This window comes from Electrophorus electricus, chromosome 15 (genome assembly GCF_013358815.1).
Source record: "Electrophorus electricus isolate fEleEle1 chromosome 15, fEleEle1.pri, whole genome shotgun sequence".
Classification (NCBI taxonomy): Eukaryota; Metazoa; Chordata; class Actinopteri; order Gymnotiformes; family Gymnotidae; genus Electrophorus; species Electrophorus electricus.
Window position 1 is genome coordinate 15,599,336 of NC_049549.1, and position 17,077 is coordinate 15,616,412.

At 38.2% G+C, this 17,077-nt stretch overlaps 1 protein-coding gene across 5 annotated transcripts in view; it reads left to right on the forward strand.

Moving 5' to 3' along the window:
* The window catches only part of scn4ba (sodium channel, voltage-gated, type IV, beta a), a 30,395-nt gene that overhangs the window by 7,953 nt on the left and 5,365 nt on the right, over positions 1-17,077 (forward strand). For all 5 annotated transcript variants that reach the window (XR_004776923.1, XM_035534510.1, XM_035534511.1 and 2 more), the window contains exons 3-6: positions 8,989-9,152; positions 9,518-9,737; positions 10,930-11,059; positions 16,817-16,904. Coding sequence is in view for 4 of the 5 variants with exons in the window: in XM_035534510.1 (XP_035390403.1) it covers positions 8,989-9,152; positions 9,518-9,737; positions 10,930-11,059; positions 16,817-16,904 (602 nt within the window). In the remaining variant the exon portion in view is untranslated. The remainder of the gene's footprint in view (positions 1-8,988; positions 9,153-9,517; positions 9,738-10,929; positions 11,060-16,816; positions 16,905-17,077) is intronic.

Here is a 17,077-nt window from a genome sequence, read left to right on the forward strand (position 1 = left end):
CCCCTTCCGATGTCTGAGATCACAGATCCCCTTAACTGGCCAATGCCACTTGTAACTGACAGGGGAGAGTGAGTATGCCATTCTTCCCAGCCAATTTTACTCTCTTAGGCTCCCAGTCACAGATGGCTATGGCATCATCAGGGATCAAACTCTCAGTGATATGCCAAACATTTTTGTGTGGCACCACTCAGAGCCCAGAAGTAAGTATTTTGATAAAAGGATTTGGCAAGATACAGTAATCCAGTCTGCATTTTGTAGGAATGGAAAGATGTCCTCTTAATGCTGCAGGATCACATGACAGTTTATCAGTGTACTGTTTTGCGCACCTTTATAGATTGTTATTAGACAAAAATAGCAGTTGTCTTTTTCTACAACAAATTTGTCAACAAGAGAATTGCAGATCTATAGTCGTGGGAATTTAGAAAAGGACCACTGTGAAGTTGTGGACATCAATACTTCTGTAGTAGACATGCGAGAGTTTTGCTATGCATTCTTCTACATTTCATGGCTTTAACACCAGTTTAGCCAGATTTAGGACTGGCTGCCTTTCCTGGCATGTCGTCTACCATAAACTGTGCCCCTGCTATAACTTTCATTCTTTTGACAACCTTAAAAGGCTTTTATTTGAGAGCAGTATGCAGTACATCTGCATATGCCATGGAAGTAATAGTAATGTAGGCAGATTAAGAGGAAATGTATTTCCTGGTATGCTTTATAGAGAACTTTCTTTTTGTTGAAACAAATATGAAATATACATTTAGAAATATCATGTAATACATACACGTCATGGCTTTAAAACAGGTCTACTCTAGGCAGATTTAAGTGGTATATATTTTATGGCAAGTTGTTTGCTTTAAAATTATTTAAATGCTTTAGAATTGCCAAATTACCTCTTAAATCTGCCTAGACTCATTTTAAAGCCATGAAGTGTATGTATTAAATGCTATTCCTCTTTGATTAAGGTGACCCAAACACAATTTAAAACCAGTTCAGATAGATTAACAGGGGTTGCTTTTCCTGGCATGTGGTCTACCATTCACTGCACCCCCGTTGTAATATTTATTGTGTTGACCAATGTATTAAATATTTTTTAGCAATATAAGTTTGAACAAACAAGAGTTTGCTGCATATATTTGGTACATCTATAACAATATAGCCAGATCTAGTAAAGAATGTGATTTCTAGCAAATAGTCTTTTAACTTTTTGTTAGTTTTTTTAAACACAAAATGCTTTTATTAAGATACATTTTGAATAGATATATGTAGTTGGTAATGCACCCTGAAAGAAAATATATTTCAACTTTTTGTTGAGAAACTATGAAATAGTTTTAGCATTACACATTTGAGAACAGCATTTTATACATGTGTGGTGCTAATGGCTGTAATACCAGTCTTCTCAATGTCTGTGGCTGCTTTCTGTTGTGATGTGCCTCTGTGAGAGCACGCAACAAGGTCAGGAGGTTATAAGAGCTCAGGCCTCTGAGCCCTCATCCACTCATTCATTATCTACCCCTCCCCCCCTCTCTCCTCTAACAAACTACATTGTAATGGAATAATGGAATTACCAGTAATGTATGTACATTTTTTCTTTATTATGTATGAGACACTGTAGTTTAGATGATCTGTTTTATTTCCACTGTGGCTCCACTGTAAACGATGCGTGTTTTCCTTTATTGCTGATTGAAACATGATATTATATATATATATATATACACACACACACACACACACACACACACACACACACACACACACACAAAGGTGTAAGGTGAACATACAAAGGAGATGACTATAAATACAAAGGTGATGACTCCAATAAGCTCTAAAATGAGCTCTCTCAGGTCTGGAGTGGTCTCACTGATGAGTAAGTATATTATAATGGACTGCCATCCATCTCTGGTAGTGAGCGTAAAGGAATCAATAGCAGTGAGAAAGAAGGCCCATGACCTTGAGGATGATGCTGATGGTTAGAGCCTGGAACTCTGCCAGTTAATGGTTAACAGGCTCTGTTCAAATTAGGCAGCCTATTGTTCTTGACTCACCTAGACCTTTGGTCTCTAAACTGTGTGTTCCAAAATCAATATGCTTAACACCACTCCTGACTTTTACTAGGGATATTGTTTAATTTCTGAGTAAACAGCCCAGCATTTTACTATGTTAATACATTTTAAACATACTTGAAATAGCATTATCGGTGTGTATGGAAAAAGGTGACATCAGTAAGAGGACTGAAGATTCATCAAGGAAAGAGTAGGTGCTTGGATGAGGAAGTACAAGCACCCTGCGTTGAACAATACTTGCTACTGAGTTGTTCATATTCATTTGGCTGAAATCCAGTGGCAGGTTACATTCAAAAGATGTCAGTACCTCTGCTACTATGGAGGAGTATTTTGGCACATGTACACAGGAAGGTGAAAGGGAAGGAACTGATGTTAGCCAGAGAGCTCCTGCTAAGTGACTGAGGGTTAAAGAATTAAAGAAAGAAAAAGGAATTTGGAACAAAGTAAAAATGGCTAGGTGCAGCAGAGAAAGTAGCATGGAGGAGTTTTATTGATGACTTGAAAGGTACAGTGGCTGATTTGAAGGGAAGAGAGGAGAGTTAACTGATAAGCTTAGTTAAGGTTATTTATGATTATGGAATAGAACAACTGGAGATGGGTAGGTGAGGAGGAAAGAGGGTATTAATACATTGCAGAAAGTTTGCTGGTAGTATTGAGAGCAGAGGAAAAGAAAGAAGGAGAAGAAAAAGCCGTGATCATGTTGGGGGAGGCTAAAACCTGGAAAGAACTTCGAGGGGCATTTCTATAGTGTGTATTGTGATAAAGATAAGGCGACGGAGCTGGAGCTGCCAGCATACGTTCCACCAGTGGGTGACAGAGTGGCAAATGGATTTTAACTCACTTAAATGGAGTGAAGTACATGACGTGGTTTCTGCACCAGGACATAATGAGGTTCTGTACTGTGTGTATAAAAGCACACCTGGTGTTTTGAAGTTTTTATTGAAGATCATGGTTGTAATATAGAAGAAAGGAGTTATCCCAAAGGAGTGGTAAAGAGCAGGGAGTATTCTTTTTCCACAAGAGATGGACGGTGTAGGTTGTGCAGTTTCCACCTATAAGCCTTCCTGAAGGGATTTCTTTAGTGTGATCGCTCAGAGATTTGACTATATGCGAAAGTAAATAAGTTAATTGATGCATCAGTGCAAAAACAGGGATCTCAGGGTGGCTGTGCTCTTTCATTATTAGCATTTCTGATGGTAATAGAGGTGATAATTATGGCCTGTGTGGGTTGTAGGTGGGGAGAGGCTGCAGGATGGTATTCAGCTCCATCCATTCAGAATGTACAAGGATGACATAATAATGCTGACAACTACTCTGCTATGTATCTGGTAGTTGCTAGAGAAGTTAAATGATAATCTTGCATGGGAAAGGATGAAAGTTAAACTCAGTAAGTCTAGAGGCTTGTCAGCTCAGAAAGGAAAATTTGTGCAAGAACGTTTCTGATTGATACCTCTTATAATGGAAAAAGCCAGTTAAGAATTTAGGTGCATGATGTAGTGCAGCACTGAGCAATAAAGAACAAGTTGTGCGGCCGAAGAAGGAGATGATAAAGGCTACTAATAGCACAGATGAATCCTTTTTCATAGGTGAATTGAAATTGTGGTGTCTACAGTGTGGCTTCACACATCATATTAGTTGGTCACTGAAGCTGTGTTATTGATGTTATGATTATTGTGGTGGAGAGGCTAGAGTGGTTTATGAATAAGGCTATGATGAAGTGACTAGGACTGTCATGCTGTTTAAGTACTGTGGCTTTGGATGGCTGCTGATGAGTTTAATTAAGAAATGTAAATGTTTTAAATTGATAAGGAAAGTCATGAGATTTAGTTAGGAGTTTGCATAGGGCAGGGGCAAAGGGGAAGGGCAGGACTTGAGTCAGGTGATTTCTTTAAATTGTGTAGTAAGGCAACATCACAAGAATGAAAGCAAATGAATACTAATTTTATTCATGAGCAGGAAGAGGAAGCGTATTGCACAAAGCAGCCTTGCAGGGGAAACAAGGATAAAGGCTTAGTAGGGAGCTTTTAGACAAGCTGGTGAGAGTTATGGGCAATGGATGTAAGTTTCGTTACATTTTTGCTTGGAGTGACTTATGATGCCTTCCCAACTTTGCAAAACCTTGGACGGTGGGTAGGAGAAGATTCTGGTTGTAAATTATGTGTGGGGGCTGGGATATTGAAGGGTTGCAGGGATGCTACACATCATGAGGCATAATTGGGTGCTTAGCTTCTTAGAATGTTTATATGAAAACAAGCATAAAGAGGTTAATTGATTGCCCATAAGTGTCAGTAGTAGAGCAATTAGGTTTGTGCGTGAAGGGAGCGGGACAGCAAATGCAAGGTGTAAATATCAGTAGATGGTCTGAATTATTAATATTGGGTGGGTTGAATTATTATATAAATAGAAAGCTACAGTTCCCAGAGTGTATATCGTTAACTACACTGAGGTTGGATAGGGAGTTACTCACAAAGTAAATGAATGGTTTATTTATTTCACAGCATTGAGCTGACACTTTTATTCAAAGCAACTTACAATTACGACTGAGTACAAATTGAGGGTGAAGGGCCCAATCATGGCAAACTGGCTGTGGGGGGGCTTGAACCAGCATCTTTCCACTTACAAGTCAAGACTCTTAACCACTGAGCTAGCACAGCTTGTACAGTGCACTGGTACATAGCTAACAACTCCATTCAAGGATGCAGCTGATGAAGCTTAAGAAAGGAAAAAGCTGAAATATGCAGACTTGGTGACTGAGGTCAGGTGTGTGTTAGGCTAACACAGACAAGCGCTAGTGGGATTTGTAGCTAAGTTTGCCACATCCTTGATTGTGGAATTTGGTTTTAGAGTCTGTATGCAAAGGGTAGCTGTGAAGAAATCAGAAGTCGCTGAAAGTGCTAGTCATCAGCAATAGATGAAGAGAGCAGTCTCTCTCTCTCTCTCTCTCAGACACACATACACACACACACACAATGTAAATTTCCCATATTTGGAGGTAAAAAATACTTTCTACTCCACTTGACAATTGTGGAATAAATACAAATATGCGATTTCTTTCTTTATATTACATATTTATACTGTATACAATCTGTTCCTGTGTTTTAAAATGTGATTCAGGAATGAATGCTGAATTGAGCTATGCGTGTGTGTGTGTGTGTGTGTGTGTGTGTGTGTGTGTGTGTGTGTGTGTGTGTGTGTGTGTGTGTGTGTGTGTGTGTGTGTGTGTGTGTGTGTGTGTGTGTAAGTGGCTTTGGGCACCAGAAATGTGCCGAGCTATACCCATCTCAATCAGCAAGGGATGAACTAAACACATTCCAAGCTCCAAGAACAGGTCAGTAAAACTGTCTAACAGATTTAGTTCATACGAAGCTGCACTAAACTCAAAGTACATATCTAAGAGCTGTATGTACCAAAGGTGAAATTAATGGCATCTCAGAGGTTAATCTGACCCAATACATGAGTCCTATCTGCCATATCTGCATTCTTCTAGCCGACCAGCTGACTCCGGTAAACTAGATTATTTGAATCTTTCAATGGTAAATGAGTTATCCAAACAATTAGGGGCAAACCTAGTGGCAAATATATAAAAAATTAAAGTGAGTTAAGAAAATTAGAGCAAGACACTTCAAAATACATAAGGATGTCCACCTTTAGAGTGTGTGATAGGGTATTTAAGATCATGCATCTCCTTCAGCTGCTCAGTGTTCACCCTTAAAATCAACCTTCTTTGTTGCATACATGTATTCATTATTATAAAGTTAATTTAGATTTTAAATATGTCATTTTGCTTAGCATCAAATGTACATCAGAGAAGGAATATAGTCTTCCATGACAACATCTCTTGTATATGACTAATGCCATGTAAACACATGAATGTATCTTTATACCTCTTGAGCGACCTTTTGAGCTACCTCAAAAGCTACAAAGCATCCAGTGTGTAAGGATACATTCACTATTGCTGATTGAAATGTTTAACTTAATTATGATGTGCATGAGTTAGGTTTATATGCACATCAGAAACAAATAATGAAAGTTTGTGTGTGTACACAAAGATCTGTAATACTTTTAATACCGCTCTGCCCACCATGGCAGTCACAGAGTCAGTCTGCACTGTGTACATTGGTTTTAGGAAACAGTTTACAAATACATGCAACATCTTGTTTGAATCTTGGTATTGTGCTTAGTTGTGCCTCATTGTGTCTCCATACCTTATCCTACCATTTACTTTATTGGCATGTATAGTATTGTGTGGCCAAAATTACACCAATTAGCCATAACATTAAAACCACCTGTCTAATGTTATGTAGGTCCCCTTCCTACCAATAAAACAACTCTGATCTGGTATGGACCTCTTAAGATGTCCTGTGTTGTCTGGCAGCAAGATGTTAGCAGCAGATGCTTTAAGTGTTGCTTTAAGTACAGCCTCCATGGATTGTTCTTCCAGCACATTTCCCAGATGCTTTATTGGACTAAGCTCTGGGGAATTTAGAGGCCAAGCCTTGATCTCTTTGTCATTTTCCTTAAACCATTAGTGAAGAGTTTTTGAAGTGTGACAGGGCAGGGTCCATTACATTTATATTTATGGCATTTGGCAGATGCTCTTTTCCAGAGCAACTTATCAACAGATGCTCTTATCCAAAAGTGCTTTGTCATCTACTTACGGAATGCATCCTAGCTAGTACAATAGGTTAGAATCCAATACTAACCTAAGATGCTGCTATATGCATTATTCTGCTGAAAGTGGCCACTAGCATTAGGGAATACCATTGCCATGAAGAGGCCACTTGGGCTGCAACAATGTTTAGGTAGGTGGTACATGTCAAAGCAACATACATAAAGGCCAGGATCCAAAGCTTCCCGGCTGAAACATTGCTCAGAGAATCTTACTGCATCCGCCGACTTGCCTTCTACACAAACTGCCCCTTGATGGCGTCTCTTTCGTAGTCTTCTGGAAAGGTTTTCGATAAGAGTGTAATGTGTCTGTATATATTTCTCTGCACTCAGTCAAAACAGCATGTGTGAGATTAAGCACTAATGTTAGACCAAAAAGCTGGATTGCAATCGACGTTCAAGTTCAAGTTCATCCCAAAGGTGTTCAGTGGGCTGTGGTCAGGGCTCTGGGCAGGCCACTGGAATTCCTTCACACCATACCTGTCAAACCATGTCTTTATAAACTGTTCTTTGTGCCCAGGGACACAGTCATGCTGAAACAGAAAAGGGCTTTCCCGAAACTGATGCCACAGTGTTGGAGACATATAAAATAACCAAGGAAATCCCAATGTGATCTCAATGTTTGGTAGCAAGGCATTTTTTAACTAATTGGTATCAGCTTTATCAGCTTTCACAAGGCGTTAGTAATGGAGCTGTGTTAAATAATACTAATTTGATACTGACCCAGTTTGTGTGAAATGCAGCAAATATGAAAAAAGCAATGGATGGTACCAAGCATGGGCCGCATTGTGCATATGCTTCAGCTGTTGGGTCTGCTTTCTCAGCAGTGATTATATTATTCCTTTTGAGTGTTCTAGTTTTACTACTGAAAAGCTGCACCAAGTGGAATTTATATGCGCTATTTATATAGACGTCTTTTGTTGACTTTGTTATTTTGCAAAAATTAAAAAATTAACATTAAGCAACAGCTTGGATACAGGAACTTTTTTAATGCACTACAGAGCTATTCAATTGTCAACCATATACATTGGATTGATTTTGATAAGTGTAATGCACTTGAAGTATGCACTACACAATAGTATTATCTAGAAAAATACAAGTATCAGATCGTGACTTGATATCAGAAGATACTCAGTACTACATGACTCAGATTGGATTGGTGGCAAAAAAAAACCTTGATCGGGACGTTTCTCAAAATATCAATGCCCTAGCACTGACATTACTCATCACTGGAACCAAGGGGCTCAGACCATTATCCCCCTTATCCAAGTTTTACTGATGACACTGTGCATTCTGATTAGTAGCTAGCCTTCTCCTAGCATCACTTCTGATAGTGTGATTCATTACTCCAGGGAAAACATTTCCTCTCTTTCAGAGTCCAGTGTCGGCATGCTTCACATCACTCCAGCATAGTGCATAGTGACCTTAGGCTTGTGTGCTGCTACTCAGCCATGGACACACGTTGTATGGCGCTCCTGATACACAGTTGTTATGGTATTGTTGTTTCCATATAGGATTGGTGACTTTATGTGTCATGTGTGTCAGCACTCAGTGGCCCTGCCCTGTGAATTTTTGTGGTCTACAACTTTGTTGATGAGCTGTGTATTGTTCCTATATACTTCTGTTTCACAAGCACTTAGAGTTGACCAGCGCAGATCCATCAGAGCAGGAATTTGAGAAAAACTGACTTGTGGCATCCTATTACAGTGCCACGTTTAAAGTCACCAACTTCTTTAGAATAACCCATTTTACCCATCTATTATCAATAAGTGTAGCTGAAACAATAGGTGTAGCTGAAAGCATGCGGAGAAGTGTCCACAAACTTTAGGCCATATAGCAAGCCTACTATTACTGTGTGTAGTATATATTGCTGTCTTTTGTCTTGTTTGATTTTATACATTTTGAAATGTTTTGTTACGAGTTGTTTAATGTCTTTCACTGAGATGTGAGGAAAAGCTTATTACACAGGACATAATGACAAAAAGTCTATTCATTTCAGCTGAGTTGAACTGAGGTTACACTGAAAAAGCAATTCAGTACCTGTTTATGAATGTAAAAAAATAATCATAATAATAATGTTGTGGCCCTCCGATACCTTTTATTTAGTACCATCACAGCACTAATTATGCTAATTATGCTATGCTAAATGTATATACTCTCTCTCTCTCTCTCTCTCTCTCTCTCTCTCTCTCTCTCTCTCTCTCTCTCTCTCTCTCTCTCTCTCTCTCTCTCTCTCTCTTGCTCTCTCTCCATCTTTCAGGGGTATGGTGTGCACAGGCTTTGGAGGTATCAGTGGGGAAGGTTCATTTTGTTGAGGTGATGAACGGAAGCTCTGTGCTTTTACCCTGCACATACAGTAGCTGTATTGGCATTAAGAACTTGTACTTCAACTGGCAATACAATGACAATGGCACAATGGTTAAGGTGAGACATTCTTTAGTATCATATAATTTTTGTCAGAGCCCTCACAATTTCACATGCATTACATGAAAGCCATCACATAAATGCTCTTGTTAAAGATAAGGGCTGCTCAGATATCTGAAAACATCCTTTAAATTCAGATTTCAAATGTAATTTATTCATTGACAGTGTGGTACTTTCACAGCATCAAATCAAACAAGAACTGCTATGATGTTTCTCCATAATTAGTAAGGAAGGTGAAAACATCCTTTAAATTCAGATTTCAAATGCAATTTATTCATTGACAGTATGGTACTTTGAAAGCATCAAATCAAACAAGAACTGCTATGATGTTTCTCCATAATTAGTAAGGAAGCTCTCTACAACAGATTTGTGAAGCTGTGATCCCAACTGAGCTTGTGGAGCCCAATGTGAAGATCTATCATGAGCGGGTGGAATTTGTGGGCTCCAGTAAGGAGAGTAACATCTCCATTCTGCTGTGGAACGTCACATTTGAGGATGAGGGCGAGTATACCTGCTTTGCCCGTAATCCCAAAGAGAAGGACCGAAACCACAGTGCTATATTTACCCTCATCGTGGTGGATCAGTGTAAGTCTTCCATATACACTGGCTAATTTCAAGGTTTAAAGGAAAAGTTCAGAGAAAAATGCTAACAGTGCTATCAATGAATGAAAGTAAATAGTCACACCTCAAAATCCTGAATTCTGAACTAACACTTACTCATTGATTTATCCAGTAAGACACTTGGGATGTTGCTGTACACCAGTTGGGGGTGGGGTGGGGTGGGGGGGATTACAGAGGACATCCAGTGGGAGCAACTACACTGAACACTGAACACTTCAATGTTCTTAGTAGTCACTTTTTGGGCCAGTAGGCACTGAAAACATGGTTGTGGTCAGAGAATGTTGAGGCTGGTGGTGGTGTCAGGCAAGGTCTGTGCAGAAGTAGGAATCTGAGACTTGATTTGGGATCTGGACCTGGGTTGGGCTGGAATGGCCTATATCCACATCAGAGGCTGAATGGGTGCTTCATCTAACCAGTGATTGGTGGGATCAGACAGCCCAAGTATATGACTAGACTTTATGAAAAGACTTGAGTCAAATTCTTTATGGCCACATTGGCATAGGTTCAACAGTAAAGGCTGCTGATTCTCTGGGGACTAACAGTTACATGGGGAACTCTGGAACTGGAGCCACAGAAAGCCAGAACAGGCAAGGGCAGAAAATTGTGACACACATTATGCTACAAATTATATTATGGCTATTAACTTCCATTCATTTTTAGCCATGCAAGAATGTTCATTTATGCTTCTCCTTTATGTCCAGCCCAAACTATTGTGAGATTTTTCAATGACCTTCTTCTTAAAATAGCAACAAGTTGGTTAGCTGTACTAACCAATGAGGAAATATCTCTACAAGGAGGCAGTCCTCTCTGGCAACTGTTTTGTACATGCATGCGGCACATAGAAGAGAAAGCTGAGGTTAAGAGGAACCTTTGAGGAAAGGTTTGGTTGGAAGACATGGGGTTGAGGGGAGAGGGTGGACTCTTTCAGTCATTAAGTCTATTCGAAGTTAGTAGGAACTGTAACATTGCTTAGAATAGCTTTATTTTGAAACTGAAAATTATGAGTTAGTTATGTGCTAAAAACCATGGGCTAAATTTTTGTAGTGTTATTCCTCATGTTTGTATTTTAGTTTCTCTGCTCTTAAATGTTGTTTAAAGCAAAAAGTAAAAATTTGGTCTCGTTTCTCTTCTTTTCTGTTGTGATCTTGACCACCAGTGAGGGAAGTTGACAACACCCTGACTATCATCATTGTATCTGTGATTGGAGGAGTCATAGGTTTGGTCATTATAATCATGGTGATAAAGGCAGTGGTCGTCCACATTCTCAACAAGGCCCAAGAGAAAAAGTAAGTAATACTAATATTTTTGCTCATTTAAACTGATGCACATACAGTACAGTTTGTAATATTCGGGCAGCAATGCAACTGGCAAGTATTTTTAAGCAACTTTCATGTGCATATATTTCAGAATACTGTCATATATGTGTGAAATGGTTTTGTGTGAAAAGACGATCTTGCCCATATGTGTCCTTAAGCACAGTAAGGTAGTATTTCTGCATTGTTACTATACAACACTTACACTGTAAAACACTGACACTGTTAAATAGTCATTTGTATCATATGTCTTAGGCAATAGAAACAGAAAGGTTAAGATGTTACAAGATGTATCTTACAAGATGTAGCTTATATTGAAAAAATGTTTAAGCGCCAAAGCAGTTTTTATTAAATGAAAATGTGACCATTGAATATACTTTGTAAATTGTTCATTAAAGCCCTTTAAGTTCATACAAAATGTCTGGACTGGAAAATGACAGACAACGTGCCGAGCTGAATACAGCAATTTAGCTTTACTGTCCATATATGTTCAAATATTTCCACATGTTCTACCAAAAATGTCATATGCCAACTACAGATTGGAGACAAAATAAAGAAAAAGCCTGATCTTGTGAACCATACAGTGAGAGCTCTAGTAGATATTAGAATGCACCACATAGCCACCAAACCTCATCAATATGGAAGGGTAAGAATTCAGGTATTTCCTTTAATTTCTCACATTATGTATGAGAATGAATGCAGTTAGTTTTATGGTCATTTTTGCTGTGGGTAACATATTGCTGTCCTGAGGAAGGAAGGTTGGAGATTCCCTGCTCTTATCTGCTGGTGTAACGATTGCCCGAGTGCTGCAGGGCACAGAACAGGATGCACAGACTCCCTCGACTTTGTGAAACATTTAATAACATAGAATGTAAAAGACAGTAGTGGCCCTCACAAATAGCATTAACAATGAACATAAACACACTTGATGCTAAGGATAAAGACTGTAACATTAACACAGGCTAGACAAACATGTGGGGGGATGCGTTCCATGACAGCTGGCTTCAACTTGACACTCCCTTGTTGCTCTCACCTGCTCTCACTGACTGCCAACCTAGGCCTTCATTTGGCCACAAAAAGAAAAAAAATCACATCTACCTGCCCCTGTCTTTTCATACTTAGTGTTTCCTTATGGTGGCTGGGAAGACCACTGTACTGTCTGCCAATTTGGCATGTCAGCAATGCCAAACACAAAAACGCATATATTGAATAACATTAGTGTTAGTATTTGCTATTGTTTGGTAACTTGCTTGCTAGCTGGGTGACTATTGTTAGCTAGCTTTTTTTTCAACAAAGAGCATGCAGCTTGCTAGTGTAATAGCAATTTAATCTCAACAATCCCTCCTTTAATTAGTTATGTATTTTTTGCTGAACCTTTTTATTGACTGGTGTGTCTTAATGTTAAAGTAAAGCTAGTTAAAATAATGGCAACTAACGTCCAGTAACAGCTTCCTAATATTAGACAAACAGACGTTCTGCATCAGCAGGTAAATGTTCATTCAAATATTAGGTAATGTGTTGAATCATTCGTAATCTACCATGAGGTTTGCGTGGTTGATGATAAAACTATTTTGATGGCCTGTCACATTAGTCTGGCAACTCTCAGTTTGTGTGTGCACTGCAGCTGGTCTCAGGAAAGAAAACACTTTTAACATGGATTTCGCAGTGACATCAAACAAATGTGATGTTTTTTTGTGAATCTTTCCAAATTTAGCCAGTGAATTGCTCTGAAGCAATAAATGTCAGAACAGGAGCACTTCTGGGGCCAATCAGATTTCAACTGGGGCCAAAGGCCCCTGTGGCCCTGCCTGTGTATTTGCCTCTGTGGACAGCTGAGATGAAGATTTGGTGCGTTTATGATGTTAAGTGTGCTTATGATGTAAATTGTACTGTCTGATCTGTGGGACATGGTGAAAGTAGTATTAGTCTGGGGATATGAACAGCCAGGATCAGTATCAGGATGAGTTCTAAAGAGTAGAGAAGCATCTTAACTTTTGAATGGTGCTTCAGCTAAGGCAGCAATGAAGTTTTTCAAGGTCAGCGAGTGAAATGTTGCCTGGACAACATCCCACTGACCATGAATTGCTGAAGACAAGGCATAAAGCAAGCAGAAACTGGTTGCATTACAGACTTGGCAGGGTGTCAGCAAGGAAGAAATCTGAGTGACTGCTGACATGAGTGGGGTGCACAGGCTTTAGTTATTAGGGCTTGCCAACCCAGTATCTATACAGTCTATACATGAGAATTTCTGATTTGTCATTTACCTTCGATCACTTGAAATAACAGGATGGGTGAGTGGGTTGGGAGCGGCAAAAAACTGGTAGGAAATAAAAACCCTTAAATTACCCTTAAACTGGACCCCAGCTCCGTAGTGGCTGCACAGTGTATAATATGCTTGATTTTTCCCTAAATTCATTTTTTAAACAATGCAGTATATTGCTGAGTCATTGGAGCTGGATCTGTAACCACAGTTTTGAGTTCTTTAAGTGGTATACAAATCCTTCTGCCTTTTTTCCAAAGAGCACAGATGATTCTTGGCCAAATATAGTCTGCCTCAGGCACTCATAGGTTAGTTATGGCAGTGCAAAGTGTATTATGGGCCAGAACTGTATTATTATGGCTTTTGGACTCTGGATCAGACATGGCTCAAATCCAGCCATACATCAGCCATACATCATTTTTGAGTGGCATTTAAATGTTAAACCAAAAGTAGTCAAATATCTATATTTAGTTGATATTGACATTGGACCAACCAAGCAACAAAAATACACCATCACTTCTGTTCTTCAACTCTGCATTTGTATCTCAAAGCAGCTTTGAATGTTTGATCTTTCACGTGAGAGGTACATTCACTGGGGAACAGGTCTTTACCCAACGAAGACTAATAATGGACTGCATTTTGCCTTTTATCTATTTACATATTTATTTGTATTGTTTGTTTCTATTTACTTTTTATCTCATCTGTTTTGTATTACAAAAAAGTCAGACAAAAAGCCTGAAAGTGGTCAATATCGTGACATTATCATCATGGGTTACAGACTTGTGGAAACTGCTCAAGATCACAAAATTACTTAATGGAAATGTTTAAATGAATTTTCATTAGTTGTCTGCTTAACTTCCCAGACAGCAAATGAAGTGAAGGCCCAGTGCTAGGCCACACTTCTTCCTACCAGCCTACATACAACAGTGGAATGATGGAAATGATTTCATCAAACCACAACTTAAACTCAGATTAACCATAACTCAGGTATAATTTAGGCCAAAAATCAGATACATCTCAGCCTTTATTAAGCCATGTAGTAGTAATCTTTATTATATCATTTTTGTGCCACAATTCTGCATGTTCAAGCAGATTCCCGTGTGTTGTACCACAGTGTTACAGATGAGCATTGCTGGGTTTTAAAGTTAAAGCAAGGAAAATGCTGCAAACTAATCTAATTAGGTTTGTCCACTGCAAGATCTTGGGCCGTTTTGGAGGGACCAGAGACGCAGGGGCGGGAGGGCTGAGGATGTATAGTTTGGTGGTGGCTGTGACGTGTTTGGTGACTTGTTGTGTAGTGCCACAGAATCAGGTGACTCACTAGTTTTTTTTTTCCACTGTACCACCAGAAGCAATGTATTTCCTAATGTTCATTTTGTAATGGATTATTAATGGTTATTATTAAAGATTATTAATGCTACATGTCGGCTAGATAAAAACAGAGGCAAACTCAGAATGTGATCAAGTCACAAAGCAAGTGAATATTTTTGAAATGAAAACAAATCACAGCAAAATCTATTTTATAAAAGCCTATTTTATAAAAGGAAAGGAAATGGACTTTAGAAATGGACATCCACTGTTATTTCAGTAGCAAAAAACTGACAAGTAAACAATTACTGTTGGGTGCTATTTCTTATTTAAAATCGGGAGGTATCTCACAAATAATACAACAGGACGCTATCTCTATAATTAATTAAACAATACTTTATCGGGTATTTTGAAGTGATACTTTTTTGTTGTTGTTGTTGTTATTGTAATTGTTGTTTATTTAGTTTACAAGTCATCAAGTTAGACTGTTTAACCTGAAACAACTTGGTCACAGAATTCTTTTTATCCAGTCAAATTATTTATCTCGTTTCCTGCACTGCATGGCACATCAATTAGAGAGAGGAAGAACAGAATTAGCTCCAGATAGCTAGGTTATTCTTATCCTAAAGATAAGAATATATGTTAAGAATATATGCTAAGTTATATGTTGTCACAGGTTACAGTAAGTGAATTCGTCAAGTGATTGTTTATTTTCTTTAGAGACTGATGGTAAATGCAGAAAGCATGCAGAGGAGGGCTGCTTTCAACTTCCGGTTTCACGCTAATGATCATTTTGTATCCTAACAGCAAGAAGAAGTTTTAAAAACACCAGGGTTACATTTTCAGGTATCAAAAGAGATAAGTGCTGTTGCACACCATACAGCCTGCATCCTCCCCAAAAAAGCTAATTATTTATATTTTATAAATCCGCAAATCTGTAAAGCTCCATTCAGGTCCAGGAGCAGAGTTATTAAGTGGCAATCTAGTTAGCTCTATGAAACCTCTTACCTACCCAAGCTTCTTAATGAGTTAAAGTAAGCTTGTTATTGTTTGCATATTAAACAGCTAGCTTGCTAATGTATCCTAACTGTTTAAGAGTTTGTTCTACAGTTGTAGTTAGATACCAGCTAATGTTTGTAGCTACCGTTAGCAATTGCTAATAGTTAACTTTCTAAATTAGTTCAAATAAATAAAATTACAATAAAATAGGGCATGGTTACCTTTTGAGAGTAATCTGTTTTGGAGTTAAGCTGATATATGAATAGATGTATTCAGGTGATTCTGATTAACTTCAGTTAAGGTAAAGTCTAGTTACCGTTGATACTACCAGTTTTGGCAAGTAACAGCATCACCCGATAGGTAAACCAAAATTTTATTTAGCCCATCATGTCTGTTAATTTCAAAATTATACTAATTAGAGCCACCTTGATTGACTTTGTAAATGGTTGTATAAAAGAATACTTTCATCAGGTTATCAAATAGCAACAACAAAAAAGTAATTGTCACTGTTCCAAAATAAATTACAAACAGATTTAAAGTATACTTTGATTTTGAACATAAAAATGTAAAGACAAGTAATGAACTTTACAGATGTAATAATGTGATATTTTTGCCTTGACTTATGGTTGGTAGGGTTTGATATTTCATGTCAAAGTTGCAAGATTATACTGAGAACATACCTTGACGAAGGCTGAGTTGTGGCTGTGATCTGGCCCAAATCATATTTAGAATCAATCTTAATAAACACTGAGATTTGGCTCCAATTATCTCGGAGTTGCAGTTTAATTTTGATTTAATTGGAGCTCTGTTCTGGAACCCAGTTTTAGACAAAATTATTCCAGGACAGTATATGGCCAAGCTGTAGTGTGAGCCAAATTTGGGACATCACTCATTTGCTATTTGTTTCAAAGGGAGCATGGGGGTTATAAAATCATGCAGAGAATTAAAGGATCTATTTTTTTAAAATTTGTATATATGATTATGTTAGAATTTCATAAACGCTCCTTGAATGATTTTTTTTTTCAGTCGGCTTGTGTAAGGTGTAAAAATGCTACAAATTAATGTTTCAATCATACAGGAAATCAGCAATCAAATGGTGAGAGACACTGTTACCTTTTCTAGTCACTTACATTAATGTCTCCTTATTTCTTTCTTCCTTGCAGTAAAGAGTGCCTCGTGAGTTCTTCAGGGAATGACAACACAGAAAATGGCCTTTCTGGTTCCAAAGCAGAAACCAAAGCATCACCAAAGGCATGAAAAGAGTGTGCATGTGAACAAATGTGTGTATATATATATATATATATATATATATATATATATATATATATATATATATATATATACACACACACAAACACACACACACACACACATGCATACTGAGTGCATACAGAAAAAGCTATATCAATGGACTGGTTTTATTT